Genomic DNA, 22,225 nt, shown 5'->3' on the forward strand with positions numbered 1-22,225 from the left:
AGTCTCTAGTTTAATTCACATGTACCTGCTTCAAATGTATATACAATGTATTGTACCTTGTTTTTAAGAGATGTGAAATAAATGAATTTGAATTCGCCCACTTATTTACTTATTTAAAAATAATAATTAAGCAATATTGACTGGTCTCGGGGCGATACGACATATATCGATCAAACTAGATTTATATCGCCCAAGTCGCAGACGAGGGTGATATCAATTTAGTCTTAAGCAAGCAATAATGTAATAAATTTGCCCTGCTCAGATGTCTGATACGCTTAATAATAGTAAATATCATTCGATACACTTTACATCAAAGTCATGTCATTAATTTAGCGGATATTTTGAGAGGTTTTGAACCTTATTGTATAGTCTCCGATTGAGCGTTTGATCAGCATTTTGTCGACAACTTTCCTTATATTTTATTGGCTTATAAGGACGGTAGGAACGATCGGATAAAATAGACTTTGTCGGATAAAACATCTGACACGTCTTTTCATACATCGGACATATCGGAGTGCTTATGTATTAAGGCAAAAAAAGAAAAAGAACACAAGAAGAAAAAAAATGGGACTGGCCCCCACATTTACCTAGAGAAAGTAATGTTTTTGATGAAACTGATATTTTACTAAAACCCCTCAAAAAATGTTTGGAAATCTGCGTTTGGCCATTAATTGCTCCCAACTACCAATTTTACACAGTGCATATCTAATAACATTCAAAAGATCATTCAATTCTCTTTAAAATGATACCATGCTTGTTATGATAATACCATCACGAAAAGATCAGGATTCAAAAGTCTGATTAATCGAAAAGCTTCAAAACGAGCAGTAATCGTCATGAAGGTCAATAAAGAACAGATCTTTTGCATGTGTCAATAGAGATGAATATCCATTCAAATAAAGACACTTGTACATCCAGTGCACAGTATCGGAATATTACTTCGATTGTGTGGAATACGTATAGATCTAATTTCTGAGATAGTTTTTATGAAAAAACACATTCGTAGCAAATTATGTAAAATGTATTTAAATAAGACTTTGCGTTAAAAGCTGTATCGTCAAATACAGATTGAAAGACATGCCTATTCTGGTTGTAATGCCTTTGACCCATATACACTCAGAAGGCGGATGAAGTTAAGGAAGTTATTTTTTACATGAATGCAATTTCCTTACCTGCATAATTACATGTAACGAATACACGTAAACACATCAACTGCATGAAGAACATCGATCGAGAATTAAATAATAATAATCCATGATCAAGAGTGATTTGGAGAAAGAGGGAGTAAACAATTAATAATACCCCTACCATTAATTATTAAATGCTCGCTGTTTGAATGACTATTATAGGACAATCAATGACAAATGATCCATTTTAATCATACATGTAACTACTTAGAAGGTGCAGATCTCTAATGGGAAACAGAAGCATTTTGTTTTGCTTGTCAGACCCACCGCCCCACCCCCATTGGTATCCTAGACCCGCCCTTACTTCTTCTTAGACTTCAATATCAGGAACAGAGTGGGTTATAAAGCTTGTAGATGCTTGGGCAGTCAACCAATATGTTCGTTGAGAGCCTTTACCCTGCAAGGAGAAAGGGGAACATCATTAGGTGTTATACACCGCGACAGAAAACAGGACGCAAAAACAAGAGAAACTGTTTTTGCCGAATGATCGCGTCGTGAAAGTTAAAAACTTAATTTAAAACTTCGTGTAGGGTATTCGAAAGCTGCTTAATGTCAATGATAAAAAAATTAACATCATTTCATTTAGATTTCATATGAGCGGCATTATATTCAAGACTATATAGTAATGATATCCATAAAAACGGTTTCCTCATCTTAATTTAAACACAACTTTCCACTACCAAGACCATTTTCTACTGATAGCTTTTCCTGAATTTAAAGTATTACAATATATTCATATTTTCTTGTTAAAAGTCTGCGAATAATAATCGTTTTTATAACTGTTCAGATAGTGACAAAGATTTTGCTGCCAGAACTTTGTATTGCGGATTTTGCTGCCAGAACTTTGTATTGCGGATTTTGCGAAAGACTTGTAGTACCCTCTTAAACTCGCAATTAATTTCAATGACAAAATAAGTAAAAGGTAGAGTAGCAACCATAATTCACTATAGTTTAGCATGTACATAGCCCGGTACATAGCTGACAGAATAAATGAGGAAAGAAATACGTATATAAAAGTGAATCCATTCCCTTTCAATGACTTAAGGAGCAAAAAAATGTGTTAATTGTGTTTTTATTGTAAACAGGGCGCGAGGATCTTTCAAGCTTTCAAGCTGTCTGTGATCCAATTACGACCATAGGCCATCCGGAGCTAAACAGAACAAGTGTTACTTAAAAAAGAAATTTTCCTTCGAATTCCTGCATCTGATACTGTTTGAATAAAGACATTTTTTTTGTTCCTTGAAACATTGCCAAATTCTTCAATAATACTTGGCAAAGCAAAACATTGGTAAGATGAGAGACACACAAACAACCATTACCTTCAGGACTACCTCACCACGGGGTTCTGTCTCAAAGTTCTTGAACGTATCAAGCAAAGTCTTTGTCGACTCACTAATGTGAACTTTCATTGCTATGAAACAGAAAGAGTAAATAGTAGTTATCATAATGATATATAACAAAACGACATCTAACGCTTTTCATCTTGCATTTGAAAGGAATAAACCCATGTTCTACGATAGTATCGAGGAAATATGATACTGAAGACATTTGGCGACTGTCGCCCCCCCCCCCCGTGCTCATCCCGGTTCATTGATGCTGAATTGAATATCTCTCTCGCTTATTATAATTCTTTATTTGGATTATATTGTTTTGTCATTTTCAGTATCAGTAACTCTAATAGCCAAAATAGTGATTCAGTCTTCAAAAAGCAAAATTAAATTAATAGTCTAACTGAGAGAGTAACTATTTTATTTAATACTGTTGAAATTTCAAATGAAGTGAATATAAATCTGTTAAATATTCAAATTGTAAATTTGAATAACAGAATAGGATACAATAGTTCCTTTGACACATTTTGTTCAGACTGCTTGGAGGTTTCACCGAGATTGCACAGTATGCACATTTCATGCCTATGTGAACCTTGAACTTCAGACGTTATTTTCTCACTGAATTTGTTTTTAATAAATTTTGACAGGTTATGCATCACTTAATTGCTTAGAATGCGTTTCGTTTATTTTTAACTCAGAAAAATCTCAAAAGTCATATTAGGTGACTTATTGTTGCTTTGGATGTGGCTGGTTACAGAATTTTTTACATCTCTTTGATGGAAGACAAAATGACCATTGTTGTTGCCTATAGTTCAAGGGCCGTGCCGAGAATCGAACCCCAGACTTCCATAGTGTAGTCAGGTGCCTATGACAATGGCACATGCTCAACGTCATTCTTATTGTTATTATTCAATCATTTTACTTCAATTTAAATAAATATTGCGTTAAAAATACTCCAGGCAACATGAATCGCCTATCAGTTATGATCAGTCAGCGTTATTTGCAACCACGCAAAAACTTGTTTCGTCCCACTGACTCTATATGCCATTCGAAATAATGCATCAATTTGGTCAGTCTGGGTCTTTTTCGTGTGTTTGAATGTGATATAACGTTATATCATGACTCTAAAAATTAAACTTTAATCATAAGAGACACAATGGGTTTACCTTGGCCTGTAGACTCCATACGTGAGGCTGTATTCACCGTATCTCCAAAAAGACAATACCTAGGCATACGTAGACCTACCACACCTGCCACGCAAGCACCTGCATATTGTTGGGGTTTAATTTAAAAAATATACATTGATTAAAGGGATGGTCCCGGCTGAAAATACTAATACATATCTAAATAAATAGAGTAAGAGTCACTGAGCAAAATGCTGAAAATTTCATCAAAATCAGACAACAAATAACGAAGTTATTGAATTTTAAACTTTATCAATATCTTGTGAAAACATTATGCGCGTCATCATGAATATGATGATGCCATATCACCCACTTTCCTTTTTTTCTTGTTATCACATGAAATCACATTTGATTCATTTTTTCCATACATGTGTAAATGATCTTTTTCCATTATGATGAAATAAGTTGCGGCAATAAGTAACTAAGTAACTTGATCATTATTTTTTGTCAATCCAACTGCTATAGTTCTTAGTAGAAAATTGTGAATAAACCTAATTTCATATAGTAAAATACAAAGAACAAGTGGGGATATGACATCATCAGCCCACCTAATGAATATTCATGAAGACATGCCTAGAACTGTTTCAACGGAATGATGCAAAACTTGAAAATTCAATCACTTTGTTATCCGATTTTGATCAAATTTTCAGCATTTTGCTCTGTGAAGTTTACTTTATCTATTGAGATATAAGTATCTCCAACCTGGATCACCCCTTTAACCTTGAATGATCATATTTCGTAATATTATCATGGTAAACACGTGGTTTTGTAGTAGTAGGAGGAGGAGGAGTACTAGTCATGCTAGTAGTACTATAGTAGCAGCAGCAGTAGGAGTAATAGAAGAAGAAGAAATAGAAGAAGTTGAAGAAGAAGAAGAAGAAGAAGAATTAAGTAGTTACTACTTCTTCTTCAACTACTACTTAGTAGTAGTATATACATGTAGTAGTAAGAGTCGTAGAAGTAGCCGTAGTAGTAGTAGTAGTAGTAGTAGTAGTAGTAGTAGTAGTAGTAGAAGTAGTAGTAGTAGTAGTAGTAGTAGTAGTAGTAGTAGTAGTAGTAGAAGTAGTAGTAGTAGTAGTAGTAGTAGTAGTAGTAGTAGTAGTAGTAGTAGTAGTAGTATAGTAGTAGCAGCAGCAGCAGTACAATAGTATATTATAGCGGTATTAGCATTAGTGGCGATCCCGGGGCGGGGGTCGACTTCTCCCTCCCCCCTCCGAATTCAGAATTGTGTACAACACATAATCGGAGAGAGTCGTCTTATCTCATCCCCACCCTCGAAAAAGTATCAAGAAATCTCCGCAAATGATTACCCATATAGTAGAAGTAGTAGATATGGAAACAATAAGTCATTTTGGAGGGCAAATAGTGCTTAATAGTAATTGTATCTTATATTTTATAAGAAGCCTTTTCCTATCGTCCCAGACATCGGTGATGTAATGTACTAAAGGAATGGGCAATCTACTTGGTGATAAGTACATCTGGTGATGAATTAACGAGGCTAATATATTTTTTAATAACAATAATGGTTTTAAGTATCGATTTTACCTTAATTTCCCCTCTTCCATTTTATGTATCCTTATCTCTATTTTTTCATTTTCATTTAAGCCATTTGCTTTTGTGAGCGTCCGATCTAGATCTATCTAGCCAGAGCAGATAATATTGTGTGACAGACATACAGTACTCAACGTACTGATATTTCAATACTGCATGACTTCCTTGAAGGGTGAAATATGTTTGAGACATGTTAGACTTAGTCATATATATACCAGCCTGTTCAGGTTCAAGTTTCAAGTTTCCTTTACTTCATTTCGACTCAACATATTACACAATTATGAAATAATATCCATACAAATCAATACAAGGGAATATACAATGTAAGCAATGCAACGATTCAGCCTGGTGTCCCCTAAACCTGACTATGTATTCTTGTTGGTGGGAATATTAAATCATACGGATTATGCAAACACCAGTTTTCGTATAAACACAGTGAAATGAATTTAATGGTTTAGAACAAAAAAAAAAGTAAAAACCCCAAACGCAATCACACACATTATACCACAAGAGGGCAGCATTTCGTCCTACTTTGATTTTATGAGAACTTCAAGGTCCCAACCACTGCATGTACAAAACCATGGACTTAAGTCCACGATAAAACTAAACAGGTTTTTTCCCAGGGTCTGTTTCTTTGATCATAGTGAGAACAAAATATGATAACCTTCCCCTTTTTTATCTTTATCTAATGGTTTGAAGTCTAGTGTACTACTATCTCGTAAATAATTTTTGTTTGGATTGTGCCAAAATGTCCTTTTTGTCCTTTTCACATGTATTAAATAATCAACACACAAGCCTTTGTGGAAAGAATTGCTGGTATTTGACCCGGACAGTTTACCTGAGTGAACTCCGACCCTGAGAAGGAGTTTCTCTTCCGGCTTATGTCTGATTCTGAATTTATATGCTTCCCTGACTAGAGACAGTGCCATAGAAGCAATCTCCTTGACGTGTTGAATCCCATTCCTGATAGGTAGACCAGACACCACCATGTACGCATCACCGATTGTCTCAACCTAGAAAAGTAACCATCGTTGGATTTATAGTGTTTGCTTCGACTAATGTTGCAGTAACATACGAAACCGATTCCAAATCTGACCGATGTCAGCAGTATAAGGGATTATGATCACATTTATTTCCTCATATAGAAATAAAGGCTTATGTACAAGAAAATGCTCCTTGCTAAATTTTATTTCTCCATTAAAACAACGATTAAGCTTCTACTAACCTAAAACAAAATTATTTCTCCTTATTGTGAAGAGCAATGCAAGTGTTAGAAGTAACAGTGGTGCTGAAACGTCCTGGGGTCCGTTGCAGAAAGAGTTGCGTTTAAACGCAAGTCAAAAAATCAATCGCAAGTCCCAAATGCGCGCTGTTGATTGGTTGAAAATCAAGTTGCGCATGATTTTTAGAGTTGCGTTTGATTGCAACTCTTTCTGCAACGGGCCCCTGATAAAACGAATGAATCTCTGATTTTGATCAGAATTTTCTGCCATTACTGGTTTATACTAGATAGGGGACATTAGGGCACTATAGTGCCATATTTTGGCTCGCTCACAGTGCTCGCTCAAAATGGTTGGCTCAATGCCCAACTGGATACCACTGTTGATGAATAGCTTGCTTGTATTAAAGGAGATGAGAGCAGAGATGGTAGAGGAAGAGGAACACAATCATATTCGCCATTTTTCATCTAATATTGAAATCCCTTGGCCCTTTTTTTTATTTTACCCGGGTTTGATCCAGAGATTACCTTTGAGCAAGGAATTTGATTTAAATTACTCTTTTTACTTGCATCAGTTGAATGGAAATATTTTAATCATACATTAGTTACATCATATAAGCATGTTATACGAACGTGTGTATGTGTAAAACAACGAATTAAAGGGCAAAAGCGGCAAAAATGTTAATTATATCATGTTTTCTACCTTATAAACGTCGAAATTTCCAATGATACTATCAAAACATGTGTAGAGGTCATTGAGCAAAGTGACGACCTGTAGAACGAGAAATGGACGCATTTATTATTTTCATTGTTGTTATCATAACCATTATCATTATTATTATTGTTGTTATGATTATCATAAGTATTATTATTATTAACATTATAATTATCATTATTATTATTATTGTTTATTATTATTATCATTATTTCTTTGGCATCAACTGTACCTATATGAGGCGAAAAAATAACTGAATTAAATCACTATGACACACAGGTCTCTCCTCCCGATATAACTGATTGGTGTGATGCAGGTTGACCACTACATCGATGTTCCCTATACGAATAGTGTAGTTGGTTGAACCCATCTTTGCATATTAAGAACACACTGGGTTTTTAATGTGCAAAGGTGGTGACTCTCCTCTACTCGGGGTCTCTATTTAACGTCCTACCCGAGGAACGGAGTGTTTTACATCGTTATATTAGGAATCTTCTGAATGATAATTGAAGAAGAAGAGAGGGACGCTTAAATCCAGGCGAATCGCATAAAACAGAAAAATCCAAGAAACAGATCAATGGTAGTTTGAAATGGAATGAGTGTATAAGAACACGTTTCGAACAGTTAAATGTTGTAATCACTAACGCCATGAAGATTTTTTTTCCAGACAATCTTACTTTCTTGTTTCAAGGGTTTATTTTTGACTAATCGAATGTAAAATACACACGTACACCGGAAATAAGCTTTACAGATTGATTACTATGCTTTTTATTAGTAATTGAAACACTGGCAGTTATTTCCGCAAAATTTGAGATGGCCCCAAATAAAAAGAATGCATCAGAAATTGCATACATATACAATAAATACAATTTAGGATTTACTGTTAAAGCAAAATAAGGAGTTCTATTAAGGAGTAATAATGAAGAGCCAATATTATCAATCAATTACATGTACCTAATTAGAATCGAATCTCATTTTCCTGTTTATTCATTATTTTTTTTAAATTTCATTCTCACAAAAAATGGGGATGGATTTCAATAACTCATAATACTCTACATACTCAATATTAAGCTATGTCTATTAATAACAAAACCAATCTAACATTTATTCTTCACGTCACGAATTTCATATTAAAATTAAAAAGAGCCTTCAGCATGTTCAGTGATGAACTGAGGGCGCTCTAATCCATCGCGTTTCTAACAGGATAAAGCGGTATGAGCTTGTCTTCGCAAGCTGTTTCATTATTCAATGAATTGACAGTGTTCATCATCTACATTGTTTACCTGTAGTGGTGTGCTATCAGCTGAGATAGATGTGAACCCTACGATATCACTGAAGTAGATTGTCACACTTTCATAAGACTCTGGATTCACTGATGACCCTTGTTTGAGTTGCTCGGCTACAGATCTGATAAAGGACGAAAAGTAAATCCCGGAACTTCACTTTGAAACCTACATACATTAATTCTTTTTGTTGTTGTTGTTCCAATGATTTGAATTGTCATTTTTTACATTCAGTGTAGTTCAATCATAGGTTAAAGTTGAAGTCAAAGGATTCTAGTGGATGAAAAGGAGAAGAAAAGAGAGATGGGGAATTGAATCTCCTAATTGAAAACCCTGGTTACAGGCCTGGATCTGATCTGATGAGCTATACATCATTTTTTTTTCTATTATTCCAACATCTCCATCAAGCCAGTCTGTTTTGAATGGCGACTATTCAAATTCAGAATAAATCAAGGAAGTTGAGATAGTTGTTTCTCGGGATTGTACAACGCTGTCGTCAGATAGATGACATGTTCAAATCCAACTGGTTATAAGATTTTCTCTTGAGTTTTTTTTCACTGAATTATTTTTAATAAGAGCAAGCCATGATCGATTGAATGAAATCAGAGAATCAGAGAAACATATCCATTAAGTATATATTGGCAAAATCAAACAAAGAATTACAGAGTTGTATTCAGCCTTGTAATTTTGTGACATGACATGATTGCGTGTAGCTGCTCCATCATAACAACGCCATGTATTTCATTTCAAAATAGACCATTTTCTCGGGAAATTGAAAGCGGTTTATTTGTGCATTGAATGTAAGTTCTATGAAATAAATAATTTGAATCATCGCAAACCATCAAAATTGTTTTTTATGATAGACAATATCGGTAAGGGAGCTGCTTACAATTAAAGTGAAATTTGTATTTAAAAAATAAATGAATAAAAATGTACAACTCTTTTGATGGATTTTCGTCGAACATTCATTTCTCATGTTTATGCTTCTTTTATCATCTATCAAAATTGCGGACGGGGAACAGAACTCGACATAATCCATAAAATTCTACGTTTATGGTTTTGAAATTGGTCAATGATGAGTTCTAAACTACTGCGAAGAATTCATTAAAATTGTCCGTACCCACCCTCATTCTGCTTCTTTATTACCCCCCCCCCTCCCCCACTCTCTCTCTCTAGCTTTGTTTTAGCATAGACCTACATATTCCAGTATCTATACCTTGGTAGGACTTCATAGAGGAGGGTCTCTGATCTCTTCTTTTCCTCTAAGAACGCGGCTGTTCTTTCTTCCACCAATGATTCGAGGTTAGTGGCATACTGTTCCATGCGACTCAACAAGTTGTCAAGGATGTTTCCACCAGCAAGATGCCTGACAAAATTATTTTGAGATTAATAGCATGAATAGTGTATGATAGCGGATATACGTTCACTCATAGAGCTATTATGGTTCACTCATGCTTCCTCTTTAGAAGTTTATTAGAAGACTAATTCATGGTCTTGATTGTAGCTTAGTGTATTAGTGTGCGCGTTTATAAGAATAATTATTACTATTTTACTTTTCTTCATTTTTGTTAGACATTATTTACCCTTTTTTGTATACATTTTTTTTTGTCTCTTGGGGGCTACCTTTCTCAATCTACTTTGAAATACAGCAATTCGAAATACATTGTTATGCAAATTATAGACGACGACTGAATTATAATTATGCGGCATGTATATCCCAGCGAAGTTTGGAAGCACCTCCTCACGACTGCATAGTGTATCCTACATGTCCTACGCATTATTTTCGCTTTGCACACACATAACCTAACAAAAATAGTATTATTAGCACAATGAGCAGTTGCAGAAATATATGTGTTTAATCCATAGAGATGTATACTACATGTAATTAGGCGTTATTAAGTATATATCTCTATGGTTTAATCACATCTAATCATTAAAAAAAATCAAACAGAAAAATAAGCTAAATGCGCGCATCCGATCGACTGAAGCCAGGCTGACACTTGCACGACTTTTGGCCACGATTTTGTCGTGGCAAGTCGTGCCATTTTAGGGCACGAACTGGGAGGCTCCCGCACTGTTTTACGACTTGTTCACGCATAGTTCACGACAAGTTCACGACGAGTTTACGAATGCGTGCCCGTCAGTGTCCACATTGACACGAACTGGCACGACGAGTTCACGCATAGTTTGCGCATAGTTTACGCACTTCTCGCATTGGCACGACGAGTTTGCGCAATTCGGACGGTGTCGTGCTGAACTATTCGTGAACACAACGTGAGCTGTTCGTGAACCATTCGTGACAGTCGTGGCATGGCGCGCACTGCCACGCATTGGCACGCTTCCTCCCGCGTCGTCCCGACGAGTTCACGACGAGTTCACGAACAGTTTGCGCATAGTTCACGACCCGGTCGCTAAATTTTGTCGTGACCAAAATTTTGAACATTTCAAAATTCTCGTCCCAACATGGCACGCAGTCACGACATGTCACGACGTGTTTACGCACACTTCACGCCAGTTCACGACTAGTTTGCGCACTGGCACGATTTGAGTCGTGCCAATGCGTGACACAAAATCGTGCAAGTGTCAGGCTGGCATCATAATCGAAATGCGTTTGAGTGTAACTATGCCGGACACTTGCACGATTTTGTGTCACGCATTGGCACGACTCAAGTCGTGCTAGTGCGCAAACTAGTCGTGAACTGGCGTGAAGTGTGCGTAAACATGTCGTGACACGTCGTGACTGCGTGCCATATCGGGACGAGAATTTTGAAATGTTCAAAATTTTGGTCACGACAAAATTTAGCGACCGGGTCGTGAATTATGCGCAAACTGTTCGTCAACTCGTCGTGAATTCGTCGGGACGATGCGGGAGGATGCATGCTAGTGCGTGGCAGTGCGCGCCATGCCACAACTGTCACGAATAGTTTACGAACAGCTCAAGTCGTGTTCACGAATAGTTCAGCACGACACCGTCCGAATTGCGCAAACTCGTCGTGTCAATGCGGGAAGTGCGTAAACTATGCGCAAACTATGCGTGAACTCGTCGTGCCAATTCGTGTCAATGTGGACACTGACGGGCACGTATTCGTGAACTCGTCGTGAACTTGTCGTAAACTATGCGTGAACAAGTCGTAAACAGTGCGGGAGCCTCCCAGTTCGTGCCCCAAAATGGCACGACTTGCCACGACAAAATCGTGGCCAAAAGTCGTGCAAGTGTCAGCCTGGCTTGAGAGTATAAGTTTACTTGTTGATTTTCTTCATGCTTGACAGTAAATCCGTAGTTGCTGGTCTATTCTCTGGTATTTCCTGCCAACATGCTTGTATGATAGACCGAATTTCATCAGTACACATTTGAGGGTCAATCTTAGGACGGAAAGGGGGCACATTCGTCTCTTTCAGCTTCTTAATGATTTCTATAAAAATATAAAATCACGTAAAATAATGATTTCCAAACATTCTCGATCATCTCAATTAAAGCATAACAATTGTAAACATAGAATAATACTAATAAATTGTACTTCTATTATAACGAGCGGTTAAGATGAAAATAAAGAAAATAAATCATTGATTTCAGTTAAAACACTACTAGATCTGTATTTTTGTATTGCTTTCACACCCTTCTTTTTTGTTTCCTTCATGTCCAATTTCAGCATCAGCAGTGCATTTGAATAGCCAACATGATGCGTTATAGTCAGTATAGTCCCTAAAAAACACTATCCCACTGGCATAGTGATGGGAAGATAGGACCAGGAAACAGAGCTGGGTTACTAACTTGAGCATGTTGAGTCAAGGGTAATAAATTTCTATGTGATTATGAGTATTTTCATTACCATCTATTTCCATTGTGTTTCTTTCTTCCTCGAATGGGCGCGCTCTTGAGACGATTTCTTGCATGATAATACCGACACTATAGATGTCGCCCTTCTGAGTTGGCTGTTGATCGGGTGATCTCAGTATTTCGGGAGATTTCCATAGCATTTCTGTGAACCAGAAATCAAGAAATATTAAGGCTCTGTGCCATGTTTCATCAGCAACAAATGGAGGGAACATGGGGCAATAAAGATATGAATTGCCCGTATTTTTGTCTCACCAGCATAGCAGAGTGAGGCCATATATATGCGCCGCGTTTCCGGTGGCGTCAACACCAAATCTTAACCGAATGTTAAGATTTTGAAATGACAGCATAACTTAGAAAATATATAGACCTAGTTCATGAAAGTTGGCCATAAGATTAATTAAGTATTACTTAATATCCTGCCTGAGTTTCATGTCACATGACCAAGGTCAAAGGTCATTTAGGGTCAATGAAATTAGACCTTGTTGGGGGAATCAACATCAAAATCTTAACCTAAGATTAAGTTTTTAAAATGTCATCATAACTTAGAAAATATTTGAACCTAGATCATGAAACTTAAACATAAGGTTGATCAAGTATCACTGAATATCCTGTGCAAGTTTCAAGTATCATGATTAAGGTCAAAGGTTATTTAGGGTCAATGAACTTTGGCCAAATTGGGGGTATTTGTTGAATTACCATCATAAGTTTGAAAGTATATTGGTCTAGTTCATTAAACTTGGACACAAGAGTAATCAAATATCACTGACCATCCTGTGCGCATTTCAGCTCAAATGACCAAGGACAAAGGTCAATGAACTTTGGCCATAATGGGGTATCGGTTGAATTACCATCATAACTTTGTGTGTTTATGGATCTGTTTCATGAAACTTGGAAATAAGAGTAATCAAGTATCACTGAACATCCTGTGCGAGTTTCAGGTCACATGATCAAGGTCAAAGGTCATGTAAGGACAATGAACTTTGGCCATGTTGGAGGTGTTTGTTGAATTGCCATCACATCTCTGTAAGTGTATTGGTCTAGTTCAAAATGGGTAAAAGATGTGCTTACTAAGAGTTAAATTTAATTCGGGTGGCAAAATTGTCACAAAATGCTTGAATGTATCCGTTTTTTTCAATTGACTTAAAGTGCAAGGGAAATGTATGAGAAATGTTTCGTAGGGTAAGTTTGATTTACCCTTTACACTGCGTCAAAACGAACATTTCTGCGCAAACAGATTTCTGCGAGATTCACAAAAATGGACAGTACCCATGCATTCAAGTGTAACATTCTGTCAAAAAAAATTACTTTCATTGGATAGATGAGACCCAAACCAAAGAATATACTTGAAAAACTGACCCACATGTTGTATATTTTTTGTAACTTCCAGAGCTTTTTCAAGGTGTAAACTTTTTGGGGTTTTTTGATACGCACTGTGTATCGAGAAGTTTGAATCACTGAACAATACAATGGTAATATACGGATGACGGAATATCTAACTAGGGAAAGACGTCGATCATAATATACCATGGAAATTCTGAAAAAGACTCCTGTGCTCAAAATCTCGATGAACATACTTAACAAAAAACATTGGGAAGTTTGGATTAAATTACAATTGTATATTATTTAATCGAAAATATGAATGTTTTGTCAGGAAAGTACCTTGGGAACATTATATGGGCTATGAATGTTGTAAGGAAACATACCCACAACTGTGTACTGATTTCTATTCCTATAATGACTGCATTGATGCATTCTGGGTATGGAACAGTGACTGACTCGTGATTTATGCTATTCTATTGAGCTTTGGTGCTTTCCCTATTTAATTCTCTACCAAAATCGTTTACAAACTGATGGCACCAGGCAAATCTGTCCAATCTCTCGTATTCTAAAAAAAATGGAAAGCCCTACTCTGTGGGTTCTTTGCCGAATGATCTTCGCTGTTATCGATGTCTCTAAATGTGGCGAGTCCGTAGTCAGTGAGCTTGAGAACGAACCGGCTGTCGACCACGCAGTTTGATGATGATAGTCTACCATGAAGAACGATAACACTGTTGTGTAGGTAGTGCAGTCCCTAGAATGATCAAGATTGACATTGTAATTCCATGCAGTAAAGCTAATATCGACAATTTTTTTTCATGAGCCACAGATGTATATTTTCCCCTAGCTTCGTTAATGAGCTACAATCCTGTGTATTTACACTTTAAAAAAAAAGTTTACCCATTATTGGGTAAAATGGGTATACTTGCTTGTCGGTTTGATAAAAAGATACCAAATATTTTGTAAGTTTTACGCAATGTTGCATTGAAAATTACCCTTAAAACCTGCATTTGGCCCAGTATGGGCTAAAAAAATTACCCAGCAGCAAACATGTATAAGTTACTTTTTTTACCTAATATGGGGTAAAATTTTACTCAGTGTTTTTAGAGTGTATACCGGTGCAGATTAATATCATCTTCATGAATGCCGTGTTATAAATTTCTTTACTTTAAAAATAATCATTATCCTCACCATCATCGTCGCCGTCATCATAAAGAAAGCTAGAGACAAGCAGGTGGCCGAAAACGGTATGGACATGATTGTTTTTTTTTTACGTTTCTTTATGTTAGGAACAAACTAAACAATCGTACTTACACGCATAACATCAGTAATGAGAGAATTCTTAAACATATTGTCGAGTTGTAAAGCCTCATTTTCCACGATGTCCTGAAAAGAAATTGAAACGAACGAAATAGTTCAGAGCCTACAACAACAAAACGATTATTAGTTGAAAAGCAAAAATATGTAAAGAAAGATTTACACGTTTAATTACATTCCTTATTCGTAAATCAGTAGGCCTATTAAACAAATGAATGTGGATCGAATAAGTTTCTCTTTCCTCCTTTCTTTCTTTCATTATTTTATTTTTCCTTCTAATTCTTTTTCCTTATTGTTTCTTTACCTCCCTTCCCTTCTTCCCCCTTCCTGTTTTTCTTCTTTCTTTGTGTGTTTCTTTCTTTCAAAGAATGAAGGAAACATTTTTCTTTCCTTCATTCCTTCTTTCTTTTCTCCTCCTTTATTTTTTCTTTCACACATTTATTCATCTTCCCTTCCTTTATTATTTTTTTGTTATATTCAATTTAAAGAATGACGGAAAACTTTTTTTCTCTTTTATGCTTTCTTTCATCCTTCTTTCATTCGAACGTTCTTTTGTTCCTTTTTTATCGTTTTCCTTCATTGGCCCTTTCAGTTTTTCTTCTCAATTCATCTTTTTCTTCTTTTCCTTCTCTCCTTCACTCTTTCCTTCACCCTCCTTTCTAATTCTTAATATTTTTTTACAAGTCTAACACTGTGTAGCCCTCTTTGTTCTTTTTTGTCGATTGTCCCGTATTTCATTTTGTGAAATCTGGTCACCCTGATATGGATATATACATGTATATTTATGTGTGTGAGGGTGTGTGTGTGTGTGTGTGTATATATTTTTTTTAAAAGAAAAATGTGGTAAGCTAAATCAGGTATTACAGATTGATACATATCATACCTGAAGACTTCCTTTGGGGCAGTACTCTGAAATTATTGAAATGTTTGGGGCATCAACGCATGCGCCCACAAAACGAACGAGGTTATTGTGCTCCACTTGACGCATCTGTGGTGTACAAACATACAATGATAGGAAAAATTTATTGTTATGGCGCAAAACATCTCAGCGAAATTCAGAGCTCTACACCGGGTTTTAGCATATAGAAAAATCTACTTGTTCCGTCATTACAACATAGCTTCCTTACGTTTTAAAATCAAGATTCGCTGACATGTTTGCATTGCATAATGATCCCTCCCTCATGGTGAAGAGAACAGCGATGTGACAGGTTTAGAAGAAAGTATTCAGATTGTGGTCAATGCATTGTGCATGCATATCGCGCATCAATATTTACTCCTTACAAATTTGAGGAGATTTGACTATCGACTGTACACGTGCCACATACATGTACTTGATATTCATTTTAATACTTCTTACATAAATGAACAACTGCAGCAACACGTGAGAAATGTGATGTAATTGAGTTCAGCCAAACACGCGTCGCAATTTAGGCCTACCATCCATCGATTCGTAAGATTAGGAATTACAAACTAACCTATATAAAACATGAGGTTTGTCCTTGATACTCCGAGCCTAAGTAAATGAAATTTTATTGTTGTTTCCATTACATAAATCATGGGACGGAAATTACTCTTCGATTCGACTAATAGTAATGGGTATTTCGTAAAGAGAATATTCAAGACTTTCTTGATATTGCGTCTTTTTTTAAATAAATATGAAATTTTATTTTAACAGTTTACCACTGGTTGGTTCTGTGTTATATTTCGTGTCACAAATTGGTAGTTATGAAAAAAGACAAACACGACGAAAGTCAAGAGAGCAGTGTATTCAGATTTTAAAAAGAGATATGTTCAGCTCTATAAAGAAATAATAACCAAACAAGCACAGGTCCATTTTATTTGAATTTAACGTCCTCTTTGTTTTCCAATGCACTTTACATAAGTATCATTGTGATTACAAATGAATTTAAATAAATATCGCCTATTGTTAAAGCAGGATTTAGTATTAAATGATAGAATACTTACATAATTAAGTTCTTTTAGTACATCCCGAGTTAAATCTAGTTTTGTTTTCTCAATCCTCCTGATCATCACCAGTCGACCCTATTCGAATTAAGAAAAAAAAAACAGCCAATACACGCTACCTAACTATTGCTTTATCATGATTGAATGAAAATAATCAAACGTCAAAGACACTTCATTGTGTACAAATCCCGAAAAGTTTATTTTATCAGTATTTCAACATTTTAACTTAAAAGAGAGATATACAAATCCTATTTCTTTGCAATACGTCGGCGGAGACAGACTGAGCTTGGAAAACATTCCATTCGATTGTCCGCTTTCCACACACAGAATCCGAGACCGAAAAGGCTGACGCATTCTGTTTGATTTTCATAACATTCTGGAAATAGCCTCTGACAAAAGGACGGATAATATGAATCCCAGGAATATTTCACTGATATGAAGTGTATACCTGTTGCAGATTGCAAGTGTTGTGTAGGTTGGGGCCCATTCGATTTGGTTTTTAATTTCTCTCATACCGTCCTCAAATTTCCGGCATGATTTTCCTCAATTGCCCAATACATTAAACATACCTTAAAGTTGGCTACAGTTGCGAACATCTGTCTCTGATGTGATGTTCCATGTCCAATGGAGGTTACCTATCATAATAATGAAACAAAAATATAACTGTAAAATGTTCAAAGAGGTTCATCTCATTTGATGGATGTTGGAGGAAATTTCTACCTTGAGACGGCGACTTAATATCCGGTCTTCTATTGCAGTCACCGTCTGAAAGGGCCTTCACTTTAAATTACCGAATTGCCCTGATATAATGTTTGAAAATGGAAATATCTCTGATAACCCCTGAAAAATTCTGAAAATCGATATATATATATATATATATGTATATATATATATATATATATATATATATATATATATATATTGCATATTGCATGGTATTAATGGACTTTTTTCACTTCGGTCAACTGATCCTCTTGTCAGCAGGGTCGCCGGGTACAAGTCTTTTTTTTTTAAGTATATAAGCAACAATTTATCTACGATATTTTTATGAAACACACAGTTTGTCGATGGTGTGGTAAATTAAAATGCAATACATGTTTTGTATATTTTGATTGATTTTGAAACGAATAAAAAGTGCAAAGATGAAAAAAGAAGACTGCAATTATGACTATTTTCCCAGACTGATTCTTGGAAAATTCGGTCGTAATAATAAGTGCATGTCCTCTACCGGTATAGAATGATAAAGAAGTTCCCTTTAATCTTTATTCCAATCTAGAAAGTCTATTCTTACTCGTTTCATGCACGAAACAACTTTGGAATTTCTCGAAATCTTTGTTCATATACATCAATAAAACAGATCGACTCATTTCAAATTATTTCATTTAGAATTTATCGAGTGTGATATCTCGAATGAAGAGGAAGTTTGAATGAAGATAATGTGTAAGATTTTTTTGACATAGACCTTAAGCATGTTACAATCTGACAACTTTCATTTTACATTGATCAAATCGAGATGTGTTTTAGTATTAACAAACTAACAACCCCAATTATTTCAACCGTTGTGCATGCAAAGTCTCACCTTGGCGTGACTTGCAAATATATAGGATTCTACTCCACTGATTTTATCTTGGTCTGTATAGACTTATGATAGCATCATTCAGTGGAGAGATGTATAAAACACTCCTTTTTGAATCATCGGAAGAAAATTCCAATTTACCCTCTTTTTCTTTCTCCCCTGGGTTTTGGTTCTCTTCCACTTCGCTCCCCTTTCGTTCATTCGCTTTCTTTCATTTTCTTGAATGCACCATGGAGCTGGGAACTAACTAATCAGATTAATGTCAACCAATGCACGATATATAGATTTATCTTGTGTTTCTTGTCAAGCATGACATCGGCGGGGAAACTGAAAAGCAAATGAGACTGACAATAAAATAAAAAAATATGTCATATCATGTACGTAATTTTTTGTTACTTTATGAATACATGTACTTATTTTCTTACCTGATATATTATTTATTGTATAGGCCTACAGATGTTTTTATATGGTTGATACTGGGAATCTTTCATATTCATCTTAAGAGTCGCTAATGTGATTGTTAAGGTCAGTTCACTTTGCAGACATCACGTAGTGTGTATCTTAATTTTGTCCATCATCTTCTTAAATTAAAGGCCAAGTCCATCTCAACTTTCGATTTCGGTGAAATTTTAGTGTAATACCTACTTGATTTTTTTTTCTAATTATTCAAAGGAACCTTTTGATGGATTGACTTAAAGTTTATAATTATTATTCGCAAATCATCTCTTACGTGTTATTTGCTCGTAGTTGCAAGTTTATGTGTAAAGTAGCATTTTTAGAAAGGTTCATTTTCAATCAGTTTAATTCAATTGAGTATTTTTTCTCCATTCATTCTAACCTGCAAATGGTCAAAGAAACCTCGAAATGTTGAGCTCCCCTTATTTATACTTACGAAAGAGCCAGAAAACTTTGACTGTCCCGACTTGGTTTCTTCCGGAAATACAAGTTCATCCCAAGACAGCTTCCAAGACATACGAAGAAGTTCAGCATCTAGACGCATTTTCCTTTAAAATGATCAGAAAATGATGTTATCCTCTCTGCTTTTCAAAATTATTGCAATATAATAAATTTGTGAAAAATTGAATCTGACAGCTCGTTTCACTGACATTAAAGGCTTGTCATGGTCGTTTATTTCATTCTTGTAATTCATGTAACTATTTCAATTACGTAACAAGTGGAATGCCTCTGGCCGTCTCACCTGCATCACGCGATTCAACATAGCAGCAGTGCTGACTTTGAAAACTACTATAACTGGCAAAAGATGTTCATTGATACTTGGTTACTCTTATTTCCACCTTTTATGAACTAGAACAATACACTTTTAAGGTTATGATGGTAGTTCAACGAATATCCCCATTCGGCCAAAGTTCATTGACCCTAAATGACCTTTGACCTTGATCATGTGACCTGAAACTTGCACAGGATGTTCAGTGATACTTAATTGCTCTTATGTCAAAGTTCAAGAACTAGATCCATAAAATTTCAAAGTTATGATGACAATTCCTAAAATACCCCCAACATGGCTAAAGTTTGTTGACCCTAAGTGACCTTTAACCTTGGTCATCTGACCTGAAACTCGCACATGATATTCAGAGATACATGGTTGCTCTTATGTCCAAGTTTCATGAACTAGGTCCATCAACTTTTTAAGTTATGACAATTCCTCAAAAAAAAACCTACATGGCCAAAGTTTGTTGACCCTAACGGACCTTTGACCTTAAGCATGTGATCTTCAGTGATACACTATAACCTTAATGTATACTTTCGAAGTTATGACAACATTTAAACAAGTGGAATGCCTCTGGCCGTCTCACCTGCAACACGCGGTTCAATATAGCAGCAGTGCTGACTTTGAAAACTACTCTAACTCGCACAAGATGTTCAGTGATACATGGTTACTCTTATGTCCACTTTTTATGAACTAGACCAATAAACTTACAGAGATATGATGGTTATTCAACAAAAACCCAACATGGCCAAAGTTCATTGACCTTACATGACCTTTGATCTTGATCATGTGACCTGAAATGCGCACAAGATGTTCAGTGATACTTGATTACTCTAATGTCCAAGTTTAACGAACTAGACCAATAAACTTTCAAAGTTATGATGGTAATTCAACAGATACCCCCAATTCGGCCAAAGTTCATTGACCCAAAATGACCTTTGACCTTGATCATGAGACCTGAAACTTGCACAAAATGTTCAGTGATGCTTGATTACTATTATGTCCAAGTTTCATGAACTAGGTCCATGTATTTTCTAAGTTATGATGACATTTCAAAAACTTAACCTCAGGTTAAGATTTTGATGTTGATTCCCTCAACATGGTCTAAGTTCATTGATCCTAAATGACCTGTGAACTTGGTCATGTGACATGAAACTCTAATAGGATTTTCAGTAACACTTGATTAACCTTATGGCTAAGTTTCATGAACTAGGTCCATATACTTTCTAAGTTATGATGTCATTTCAAAAACTTAACCTCAGGTTAAGATTTGATGTTGACGCCGCCGCCGCCGTCGAAAAAGCGGCGCCTTTAGTCTCACTCTGCTATGCAGGTGAGACAAAAACTACGCCTACCTGTATACAAGGACTAGGATAAGAACCGATAAGAGTATCACTGAGGCTGCAGCTATCCCAGAAATGGCAAGAGTTGAAAGCCTCCCTAAACAAAAAAAAAGAAAAAAGAAAACCTTTAGACAGACGAGTGTGTTATGTTAACTAATTACATTGATTTAAAACTTAGAAGGAATTAAAAGGACAAGTCTAGCCAAAAGTTGATTTGAATAATAGGAGGAAATCCAACAAGCATTACACTGAAAATTTCATCAAAATCGGATGTAAAATAAGAAAGTTAAAAATTTCGCTTATTCTCACAAAACAGTTAGTCATGTCCTGGTAGGTATGCAAATGAGCACACTGATGAATTCCCCCCTCACTATTTCTTTTGTATTTTATTGTATGAAATATGAAAAAAAAATCAAATTTTCTCCTCATTGTCATGTGAAACAAAGTTTCATTCCTCCCTGAACATGTGGAATTACCATCATTTAACATCGTATGGTTACGTCAAGTTGGTCGTTATTGTCCAATATGTAATATTGTATAATTCACACAATAAAAAAAAATGATGAGTGGGGGCATCATCGACTCTCTCATTTGCATATCACTGAGATATGAATATAACTGCTTTGTGAAAAAAGCGAAACTTAAAAATGTCATAACTTTTTGTTTTACATCCGATTTGATGAAATTGTCAGCATTATGCTTGTTGATTTTCTATACATGTATGTCGATTCAAATCAACAAATTTCTGGGGTGGACTTTACTTTTGAATAAATGAATTTGCCGCGGGATATTTTTTATCTACTATCATGGAAAGCGCAATACATAGTACGCCTTATATGCATTTTTTTTCTAAATCACAAAAGTGGGGCAATTTTACTATCACCTTGATTCAGATTCATCGGTTTATTGCCAAGAAAACAGTCGAGAGACTGATACAAACAAAGGTTACAGAGTAATCTTAAATGTATAGTGAGATAAGTGAATCCAAATATCAGAAAAATAATGATGATAGTGAATTGTTCAATATAAATTATTTAGGCACATTGCACTACAGAGTATATATTATACAGTGCGTCCCACAAAAAGCAAACCGAGATTTATCGATGATTTATCATAACTTAATCACAAATACAATAGACAAATGACCTACCATTGTAAAGCTTAGATTCTCCTC

General features: G+C 35.7%; 1 protein-coding gene across 1 annotated transcript in view; it reads right to left on the reverse strand.

Moving 5' to 3' along the window:
* Positions 1-212: 212 nt before the first annotated feature.
* The window catches only part of LOC121409910 (atrial natriuretic peptide receptor 1-like), a 28,119-nt gene continuing 6,106 nt past the window's right edge, over positions 213-22,225 (reverse strand). The window contains exons 4-19 of the mRNA XM_041601695.1: positions 21,064-21,148; positions 19,373-19,484; positions 17,474-17,539; positions 16,905-16,982; positions 15,823-15,927; positions 14,937-15,008; positions 14,214-14,376; positions 12,298-12,447; positions 11,712-11,880; positions 9,684-9,833; positions 8,468-8,591; positions 7,173-7,241; positions 6,089-6,263; positions 3,682-3,780; positions 2,507-2,598; positions 213-1,584 (exon numbers count right to left, since the gene is read on the reverse strand). Coding sequence (XP_041457629.1) covers positions 1,498-1,584; positions 2,507-2,598; positions 3,682-3,780; positions 6,089-6,263; positions 7,173-7,241; positions 8,468-8,591; positions 9,684-9,833; positions 11,712-11,880; positions 12,298-12,447; positions 14,214-14,376; positions 14,937-15,008; positions 15,823-15,927; positions 16,905-16,982; positions 17,474-17,539; positions 19,373-19,484; positions 21,064-21,148 — 1,796 coding nt within the window. The 3' untranslated portion in view covers positions 213-1,497. The remainder of the gene's footprint in view (positions 1,585-2,506; positions 2,599-3,681; positions 3,781-6,088; positions 6,264-7,172; positions 7,242-8,467; positions 8,592-9,683; positions 9,834-11,711; positions 11,881-12,297; positions 12,448-14,213; positions 14,377-14,936; positions 15,009-15,822; positions 15,928-16,904; positions 16,983-17,473; positions 17,540-19,372; positions 19,485-21,063; positions 21,149-22,225) is intronic.

The sequence above is a fragment of the Lytechinus variegatus genome, chromosome 3 (genome assembly GCF_018143015.1).
Source record: "Lytechinus variegatus isolate NC3 chromosome 3, Lvar_3.0, whole genome shotgun sequence".
In the NCBI taxonomy this organism is placed as follows: Eukaryota; Metazoa; Echinodermata; class Echinoidea; order Temnopleuroida; family Toxopneustidae; genus Lytechinus; species Lytechinus variegatus.